This window comes from Notamacropus eugenii, chromosome 1 (genome assembly GCF_028372415.1).
Source record: "Notamacropus eugenii isolate mMacEug1 chromosome 1, mMacEug1.pri_v2, whole genome shotgun sequence".
NCBI classification, from domain to species: domain Eukaryota; kingdom Metazoa; phylum Chordata; class Mammalia; order Diprotodontia; family Macropodidae; genus Notamacropus; species Notamacropus eugenii.
Window position 1 is genome coordinate 413,305,209 of NC_092872.1, and position 10,411 is coordinate 413,315,619.

Genomic DNA, 10,411 nt, shown 5'->3' on the forward strand with positions numbered 1-10,411 from the left:
GAGACTGAAGGAAGGCAGTCAGTCCTAGCGTATGTTTGGAGGTCAATAGGGTAGGACAGACAGTAGTCCAGTTTGACTGGAGTATAGAATGCATGGAAAAAGAACAATCTTTGTGAAGTCAGGAAAAGTAGACTGGTGCCAGCTTACTGAGAGAGCCTTGAATGTCAGGAAACTGAGTTTGGTCTTGACCTAGTCCATAGGGAGCTAATGAACATTTTCTGAGAAGTGACCTGACTTGATTAAATACAGATTCATCCAGCTCCCACAAGGCTAAGTGGCTCTTGAGACCCTTTAGGCACCTGGGGAGGGGGAGAGGAATGGAAGACAGGGCTGTAGAGTCAATTCAACCTCAAACACACTCTCCCTCCACTTTAGAGGCGAGACAGCCTCTGTTGGTGACTGTTCCTTTAAGAACCATGCCCTCCTTTGTGGTCAGAGGATAAAAGGAGCCCCCTGGGCTGAGGTCTAGGGCTAAGCATGGCTACAGCTGCTCCAACTGTGAGTCTGATACCCCTCCCCCTTCCTATGAGGCTCTCATCGCCCTACGAGCTTGGCAGGGCCTTTATGCTGAGAGGGGTGGGGGAGGGGGACAGGGAGGGGGACGGGAAGGCAGCCCATTATGGATCTTAACTCCCTCTGCCTCCACACTTGTCTTCCCTCCCTTCTCTGGTCAGGTGCAGGATTTGCAGACGGAAGCCCAAATGCTGGAGGAGTCCCCAATGGGGAGGAAGTGGTCTCTTGGGGAAGGGATGGGGAAGCATCCTCTGGAGAACAGGTACTGGTAGGGGCTGCCCCTGTGCACCTGCCTCGGTTTATTAGTAAGGCTCTTCTCTTCCCTTCCTGCCCTCCTTCCCTCTGCTTCTTCTGCCCCAGGACTCGGCTCCTAAGATTTAGAGCTAGAAGGGACTTAGCCCTCTGAATCATCTAGCTCAACTTTGTTATTTTACAGAAGAGGCAACTGAGACCCTCGAGAATTAAAGTGATTTGCCTTGTCACATACTGAGTCAGTATCAGAGCTAAGATTTGAACCCAGGACTCTAGACACCAAAACCATTATACAAACTTTATCCATTATACTTGTTCAATATTGTATAAGTGAGTTTCACTGTTTGCTTCCTTTCTGTCTCCCTTTCTCACCCTCTGCAGGTGGGCCTTATGGTTCTTCAAGAATGACAGGAACAGGGCTTGGCGGGACAACCTTCACCTGGTCACCAAGTTTGATACTGTGGAGGACTTCTGGGCGTGGGTATCTGGGGTTTGGTGGAAGGAGTTTCAGCTGGGCCCTGAGGGAAGAGAGGGTTGAGTTGTGGGAAAGAAGTATAGTTTTCTATTCAAAAAATTTTCATTAGCTCTCTATTGACTAAACCACATCTACACTCAATTGCCAAACTCTATTGGTGAAGGAGGGACAGCTCTGTCTGATCTTCTTTTTCTCCCCTAAAAAAAAGAATGTTCTTTTTCTCTGGATTTTCTACTCCACTGGGATATCTGCATTTGCCTTTTCCTTTGGTGAGTAGGAATCCTACATCCTCCTAGCAGGACTTCTCTCAATTCTACTCATGACCAGTCCCCTCATAAAGATCCCACCCAGAAGGATAACACAATTTGCTATTTGAATGGGGTTTATTTCTATAAGGTGTGTGTTTGGTTGACTAGCCTGACCCTGAAACCCCTAGGTAGTCTATGGGGTCTGTAGTACTAAAACTCAGGTTCCTTTTGACTTGTATGGGCCTAAAACATAGAAGGTCTTGGTTGCTAATGTGATCTCCAAGGGTAACCTGTGCTTGAACAGGAATTCTTCATCCCTAAGTAGTCTTCCATCAATCTCCTTAAAGATCTCCACTGAGAATTCTCTCTTGAAGCATCAGTCACAGCTCTACTTCAAGACAGCTCTGATTATTAGGAATTTTCCTCTAACATCCAGGCAAAATATAGTCCTTTCCTCATTCTGCCCTCTAGGGCCAAATGGAGCTAGTTTAATCCTTGTTTCACAAGACAGCCCTTCAAATTCTTGAAGACAGCTATCATGTCTCTGCTGCGTCTGTTTATCAATGATGGGATGCGGAAAGAGAACTCCAGTCTTGGAGTCTGAAGACCAGGTTTAAGGTACTGGCTCCAATATCTACAAGTTTGAGTAAGACAGACAATCACTGTAAGTATAGGCAAAGTGACCTGCCTATGGTGACAGAGGGCAGCTAGGTGGTGCAGTGGATAGAGCACTGAGCTTAGAATCAGAAAGACTCATCCTCCTGAGTTCAAATTTGACCTCAGATTCTCACTAGCTGTGTGACCCTGGGCATGTCACTTAACCCTGCTTGCCTTAGTTCCTCATCTGTAAAATGATCTGGAGAAGGAAATGGCAAACCAATCCAGTATCTTTGCAAGAAAACCCCCAAAGGAGGTCATGGATAGCTGGACATGTCTGAAGTGACTTAAAAACTACTGTGACATGGTGAGTCAATGGCAGAACTAGTATTTGAACCCATTTGTAAAATGCGGTCAATACCAACTCTCCTATCTCCCTACCAGAACAGCTGTGAAGAAAGCATTTCATACCTTTACAGTTTGGTGTAAGTGTGAATGAAAAGATCCCTTTTGGTTACTGGGCAAGAAAGCCCCTTCTACTCTTGTCTGGCCCTAAATTTTCCCTGTGGCCTGGTGGAAAAAAACTGGATTTAGAGTCCAAGTGTCTGAGTGTAATTTTTAGTTCACTTTTTTCTGTGTGACATTGGTAAATATGTTATGTGGGTTGGATGGCATTTGCTGACATTCCTTGCCTTTGTGGGTCCAGAACAGATGGGTGCCTTAGTGGAAATGAAAGCAAGTAGTACACCAGCCTCTATTGGCCCAGAAGTGGTTTTTGATCCTGGACAAGCCCACACATCTAACATTGAAGAACCAGAGGGAACACTGAGGGAACACTAAGGAAGAAACACACCCTTGTTTCACTTAACGGACCCAGGTTCTTCAGATCTCTCAAGCTTACAAGACTCCTCCAAGCCCAGACATATCTGCCTCTGGGCTGACTGCTCAGTTGAGAATATTGAGAATAGAAAATCAAAGTAGAAAAATCAGCCAATGGGTCTAGGTACGAGATCAACTAGTTGAGTTCATATTCCATGTGGGAGCAACCTGGGGATGAGGAAAGAGTGACACCCCAGAAAGACTGGTGACAGAGTTGGAGGAAGAGAGCCAGAAGCTCTCTCTCCTTTTAAGGGATGGTGAGTCCTGCCCCATTTCAGATGTCATGGTGGGGCACACCAAGAGACCACTGTGCTATAGCATATTAAAAAGTCAAGTCTTTTCAAGGTTGACTTGTCAGAACTGGAGCTCTGAGGTGTTCATGAGGCAGGGAGTATCTGTGCATTCTCTGTATAACTCATGTTGTATCTGTAAAATAGCAGGGTCAAAAGCGGAGTGACTCCAAGGTAGTCCTTTTTAACTGTACAGCCTGTGATCCCTTTTAGGCTTTGGCCTTTTAAACTCTTGTCCTGAGAATTCCTCCCATTCATATGGTATTTGTGGCTCTGCCCTGGGACTTGCCTTTTCTTCTGGGCCTTCTTCCAGGGTAGCATACAAAACATTTCTTTATTGCACAGGGCCCCCGCAGTGAGGGCGTTATGGTGTCTCTCTAGGTTTCAGGTTCCCCACTTATAAAATGAGGGTGTTGGACTCCCTTCTAAGCCTAAAATGATATGGGACTCTAAGGTTTCTTTTCCTAGGCTCTACAGCCACATCCAGCTGGCCAGCAAACTGTCCTTGGGATGTGACTATGCACTATTCAAGGTAATACTCCCTGCCCCACCAAGCCTTCCACTTGAGGGAGATTGGAGATGAAGGGCGAGGGAGGAAGGGAAGGAGAGAGTCTTACTAGTGGAATTAGCATCACCTGGATACATTGTAGTAGAGTGGAAAGAATGATCTATTTGATTTCTGAAAACTGAGTTGGAATTCCTTTCATTGGCATTAACTTCCTCTGTGACCATGAGTAAATTCCTCCCCCCTCCTAGGTTTCAATTTCCTTACCAGTGAATGAAATGAGGGTCTAAATTATAACTTTAAAGATTCTCTTTAGCTCTAAATCCTAAAAACTTGGCTTCATTTGTAGGGAAAGGGCTGGGGTAGCTGGGGGTGGTGGTAGAAATATTCCTGGAATGGTTCGCCACATTGGTCCTAGAGAGACATTATTCTTTTGAGCTTTTTCCCTGCTGAAGAGTGCCAAGCCTGGGACAGGTGGGGAAATGTTGCCTTCTTAGGCTGGGAGGAAGAGTCTTCTCTATCATGGGGAGCTAAATGGCAGAAGGGGTGTGTGACTTCTAGTAGAAAGGAGGCTGCTATTAGCACAGGTTGGAATGAACTGAATGTTTTCTTCCTTTCCCACCATACCCCGCCCCCCCCCCCCCCCCCCCCCCCAGGATGGCATTGAGCCTATGTGGGAAGATAGTAGGAACAAGCATGGTGGCCGATGGTTGGTCAGCCTGGCCAAGCAACAGCGTCAAAACAACCTCGATCGCCTCTGGCTAGAGACAGTCAGTGTGGGACTGAGGGGGGAGGGGAGGGAAAGAAGGTACCCCTTACAGGAATCCCAGACTGCACCCACTCAGGCTACGCCCATAGTTCACCCAGATACTCCTGAAAGTGAGGATATGGGATGGGGCTTTCCCTGTGGCCTGGTCTAACCTGGAAAAAATTAGAAGATTTGAAGTTAGAACTTGAATTGGAAATCCCAACTCTTTCAAAAAATTGGTGACTTTCAAAAGTCACTGTTTATGGACTTATACAGATGCTTTCCTTCCCTTGTCTGTGTTCTCTTTTGTAAAATGACAGGATTGGACTAGATGAACCTCTAATCACTCTACCTCTCACCTGGGGTTGGGAAGGGGATTATACTTAACACTTAGGAGGGGCCGTCTAGGGCCTGACTTTAGAGGATGACTTTAGGCCCACGGTTTGCCTCAGATGGTCAGCCCTGGGACTGCTAGCCAGGGCCAAGGCTAAATACTTCATTCTATGCTTTTGGGGCCAGCTTCTTTGTCTGGTTGGAGAGGCCTTTGAGGAGTACAGTGAGGAGGTATGTGGGGCTGTGGTCAATGTGCGCACCAAGGGGGACAAGATAGCCATCTGGACGAGTGAGGCTGAGAACCAGCCAGCTGTCACCTTTATTGGGTAAGTATGTTGGGGGGAAGGGGAGGGGGAACTGTAAGGGTTTTCCAGGATGAGGTTATAGTCTTGGAAAGTAAAGAAAGGAACAGAAAATACTGAGACTGGAGGGAGGAAGATACTGGGAATGCATGGATAGGAAACCTAATATTTCCTATGCCTCCTAGACGTATCTTCAAGGAGAGGCTGGGGCTCACATCGAAGATTGTTATTGGCTACCAGGCCCATGCAGACACAGCCACCAAGAGCAATTCTTTCACCAAGAGCAAGTTTGTGGTGTGAGGCCCTAGCACATATACCAGGTCCCTCCTATTCTGGGCTGTAGTAGTGCCCTGCCTCCACTCCCACCCCTCGTTTCACCAGAAAATAAAAACAAATACAAATCACTAGATGTGAACCTATTTATTGAGTATTTGATGATGCTTCTAATGAAGTATCAAAGGGGGAAATTGTGGGACAAAGGGACAAAACCTTCACGCTGTGAGTTTGGGGGAACTATTCTCTTTCTGTCTCCCTTTTCCAACACTTATAAGTAACTGTAGAGGTCAAAGAAATGGAGCCTGTAGGGCTGTCCTGTTCTATCTCAAATGGTGGCCTCCATCTGAGGTCTCCAAATGTTAGGCCCACCTAGACAAAAGGGAGCACACCTCTATCCAGAACAGCCCTGATCTTGGGTGACGCTGAGGTTACCCCAAAGGTAAGACATTCTGTCCCTACTACCTCCCAAATCACCCGACAACCTGTCCCTATTACTCAACCTCCTAATCAAGAAAAGTGGCTATCAGCCTCAACAGACAGGTTCCTTTTACTCCCTGCCTTAAAGCCATGTAAAACCTTATAGATAATAATAGCTAACATTTATGTAGCATTTACTAAGTGCAGGGGATACAAATGCAAATAAAAAGACTATCCCTGGCAAGGGAATTTATAGTCTCAAGGGAAAGACTACATAGAAAGGAAAGTTGAAAATGGAGGGTGGGTACACAGCTCAGGGCAGGCTGAAGAGTTCCAGAGAAGTCCAGGAGCGGGGAAGCTGGTGGGAAATGAGAAGAAAAACTGTGCTGAGACCCCTCCTTATATAGTGCTGGGGACCCATGTCCTGCTCCCCTATGGAGAGACCAATCAGAGGGATATGAGTACTAGGCTGATTCAGTCTGGCAGCATGGTGATAATTTCCCAGGATTAGTTTCCTAGGGAAGGAAGGAAGGCATGATAGCTACGGAGAAGTCCAAAAGCCAATAGGAAATGGGGAAGAAAAGGCTTTTTCATTATAATTATTCCATTGAAGCCTCACAACAATCCTGGGACATAGATTCTATCATTCAATTTTACAGATGATGAAACTGGGGCAAACAGAGGGTCATTCAGCTAGTGAGTGTTTGAGGCAATTTAAACTCAGGTTTTTCTAACTCCGGACCTGGTGCTCTAACTACTGCACTACCTAGTTGATATACACACACACACACACACACACACACACACACACACACATCAAAATAATCTAATCTGTATATATAATATATATAATATGCCCAGGATTAGAGTATATACATATATATATATATATATATATATATACACACACACACACACATACATACACACAGTATATACATATATATGTGTGTATATGTTTATAATATATTATTGCATATATATGTTGTGTGTATGTCTACCCATCAGTTGATGCTAATAAACTTTATGTCTTTTAAAAATTTATTTTTAGTTTTCAATATTTACTTCTATAAGATTTTGAGTTCTAAATTTTCTCCCCTTCTTCTCCCCCTCTCCAAGACAGTGTGCAATCTGATATAGGCTATACATGTACAATCATATTAGACATATTTCTACATTAGTCATGTTGTGAAGAATAATTAGAAGCAAAGGGGAAAACCATAAGAAAGAATAATAAAAATTAAAAAAATAATAATGATAAAAATAAAAATAATAATTAAAAAAGAGAGACCTTTTTATCTTTAAAAAAAAGTCAGTAGGTGTTTGGTTTTGTGGCTCATGGGCTTATAAGATTTAAGGAAGAGGCAGACTGGGGTAAAGGAGATAAAGCTGACCTAACAGTGAAGAAGAGGCAGCTGGGTACACAGGGAACAGAACCTTTGGAGTCAAAAAGATGCATTCAAATTCAGACCCAGAACACTAGCTAGGTGATTCTGGGCAAGTCACTTGACCTCTGTATCAGTTTCCTCAGCTGTAAGACTGTAAAAAAATTGTAAAATACTAGCACCTACTTCTCAGGGTTGTGATGAGCAAACAAGATAAGTTCTGTAAAGCACAGTACAGTGCCTGGCTCATACTAGACATTATATAAAAGTTAGCTATCATCATCATCTTCATTCAGGTCATGTCTCTGACACTGGCTGTGTGATGATCCTGGGCCAGTGCCCCCAGGCAATTCCCTGAGACAGTTCCCTACAGACTAAATCACAGTTCTAGTGTGTCAGTGTAAACAGTCAATACAACAAAATGGAGGTCTTTAATGGGGCAGAGGCGTTGCAGCTCATAGTACCGCATAGCAAGTGCTGGGGTACCTTAGACAGGAGGCTGGGACTACTGAGGCAGAAAGAGTGGAAAGGGTTAGGTATTTGAAGGTTTCACTAGATAAATTGTTTTGCATAACAAGTAAAAGGCCTTAAAGAAAGCTTGGGAATCACTGGAGGCGAGAGTTTGGGAGAGCGACTAAATAATCGAGGCTAGAAGGCTACGTCTAGTCAGCTCTAGGCAATTTATAGGATTATGGTTTGAATGGAGACCTGCGCAGTTTTAGTCAGTTCTTAGTCAACTCTGTTTGTCAAGTGAAAAGACAAAAATAAATAAACACAATATAAAAAGTTAAGATTACTAGGGATATTATGGACTTTTAGCTAGGAATACTTTGGCTCAAATTCCATCTAAGATACTAGATGTATGAACTTGGGTGAGTCATTGAAGCAAAGTGCCTCAGTGTCCTCATCTGTAAAGCAGGGGGATTGAACTCAGTGGCTTCTGATATTCTTTCCAGCTCTAAATCTATAGTCCTATGATCTTAATATGAAGTCATAGACAGGGAAAAACAACATCACTTGCCCAGGCTGGCATAGTGAGTGAGTCAACTTAAGCTTCTTGCCGCAGGGACTGTTCTGATCTACTACCTAAAGGCTGCCTCACCTCATTTTCCTGGGATGAGTTCTGCGATGCCCTAGAGGGGATTCATGGTTGGTTAGTGTAGGATTAGTTGGTGTCCAGTGTTCCCTCTTGTTTTTCCCAGCTATGATCTTCCTTTGTGCTCACCTCCTGAGTAGGGGGGGCTTGAACTTATGGGTAACCTTGAAGGCAGTAATATCTATGTTGCAGATTTTTTTCCTTTGACTTCTATGTAGGATTATTGAGCAAGTTCTTGTCAAATGTTCCTTTGAAATCTATGCCAGATTTAAAGTTGGAAAGAGCCAGCTTCAATCCTAATCAGACACTTATTAGCTGTGTGATCTTTGGAGAGTAATTTAACCTTTCCAAGCTTCCATTTCCTCATCTGTAAAATGGAGATAATAGTACCTACCTCCTGGAGTTGTGAAGACAAAAAAATAATATTTGTAAAGCACTTTGTAAACCTTTAACGCACTATAAAAATATTAACTATTATTGTTATTCAACTCTGGCTACTCTGATTTTCCTGTCTGTAAAATGCCTCCTAGGCCCAAGGTCTCTGCCTGTGTTGGGCCATGAGGGCCTGTACTATTGGGTGACAGTGGGTCGGGACCCACTGGAATGAATGGCTCAGTTGGAGATCTTTCAGAGAGGGCTTTAGCAACTGGATGCGAAAGGGAGGGAAAAGTGAAAGATAACTCCAAGGTTAGGAACATGACAGACTGCATGAATGAAGGTTATCTTTGGAAATATGGGGCTGGGGCTGGCCAGGCCCCAGAGGTTGGACTGGGAATCATCTTCGTAGAAGGGAGTGAGTATAATTGCCGAGGGACTGGCTAATGAGTACAGAAAGAGGAGGGGTCAGGAAGAGGTCATTCAGACAGATAAAGACCAGTGACAAGAAAACATGAAGTCTCTGAAGCCAAAGGAGGAAGAATGCTGAGGTGGGAGGGAGTAGTAATGCCAAAAGCTACAGATACCTTGACCATGAATACAGTAGTAACAAGTGATGGGCAGTTTCCGAAGAGTCATCGAGGTTTCCCAAGATTGCAAGGGGTTGAGAGCGTGGATGGCTGGAAGGAAGTGTAGATAACTTATTCAAGAATTTTATCAGTCATAGGCAGGCAGATTTCAGAAAAACCTGGAAAGACTTACATGAATTGATGTTAAGTGAAGTGAGCAGAACCAGGACAACCCTGTAACAGCAACATGGTGCAACAACCAACTTTGATAGATTTAGTTTTTCTCATCAGTGCAATGATCTAAGACAATTCCAAAAGACTCCTGATGGAAAATGCTATCCACATTCAGAGAAAGAACCATGGAGTCTGAAAGTGATGGGGATGGGATCTGAACCTCCAAAAGACAAAGACCATGTGTTTGGGATCTAAAACCCCAAAGTGAAAAGCCCCTGAACTTCTCCATGTGGCTCAGGCCCCCAGCACTGGCCTGGAGCAATATTCGCAGTTCATTAACTGCCCTTCCATTGTCTGCACATGGTCCCACTCTAGAGCGATACTTCCTTTACTCCATCTACAACCTTTCTCTGTTTTCATATTCTCCTGTATAAAAAGATATATCTTGCCGCCATTAAAGTGCTCAGATTCCTTAAGAGTCTGGCCTATAGGGTGGATTTTTAGACTCATGCTCACCCTCTATCTGTGCTTTAATAAACTTTGTCTTTGGCTGAAAGAAGGCTTGGGTCGAATTCATTCAGGCAGGACCTTACTGTTGTTATTTCAGTTTACCAGTATCCCTAAACCTCAACAATGCAAAGGAAGGCATACTATTTTCTCTTTTTTTCTTTCTTTTGCTTTTCCTCTGGTTCACATGATTAATGTGAAAATATGTTTCATATGATTTATATATATATATATATATATAGCCTATATCAATTGCATGCTGTCTTCAGGAAGAGGGAAAATTTAGAACTCAAAATCTTGTAAAAGTGGATGTTGAAAAAAGTAAAATAAGTAGATTTTAAAAATAAAATAAATAAGAATTTTATCAGTGAAAAAATGGGAGGACAGACTAGATGAGGAACAAGAGTCAAGGGATTTGGTTTTTTCTTTTTTAGGTCTGGTAAGACCTGAGCATTTCACAAGCTTTCTTC

At 43.7% G+C, this 10,411-nt stretch overlaps 1 protein-coding gene across 1 annotated transcript; it reads left to right on the forward strand.

Moving 5' to 3' along the window:
• The first annotated feature begins 368 nt into the window (after nt 1–368).
• On the forward strand, nt 369–5,546 carry EIF4E1B (eukaryotic translation initiation factor 4E family member 1B). The gene is made up of 7 exons (XM_072642535.1): nt 369–498; nt 675–775; nt 1,147–1,242; nt 3,723–3,786; nt 4,416–4,529; nt 5,027–5,166; nt 5,328–5,546. Exons 1-7 carry the CDS (start codon nt 478–480, stop codon nt 5,440–5,442), a joined length of 651 nt encoding a protein of 216 aa, XP_072498636.1. The 5' UTR covers nt 369–477; the 3' UTR covers nt 5,443–5,546.
• Nucleotides 5,547–10,411: the final 4,865 nt, after the last annotated feature.

Excerpts from the sequence above, each read along its gene's own strand:
- EIF4E1B (XM_072642535.1), top strand. The coding sequence starts at position 478 with ATGGCTACAGCTGCTCCAACT. Across the intron at positions 499-674 it reads TGGCTACAGCTGCTCCAACT|GTGCAGGATTTGCAGACGGA; the intron begins GTGAGTCTGATA and ends TTCTCTGGTCAG. Across the intron at positions 5,167-5,327 it reads CCAGCTGTCACCTTTATTGG|ACGTATCTTCAAGGAGAGGC; the intron begins GTAAGTATGTTG and ends TATGCCTCCTAG.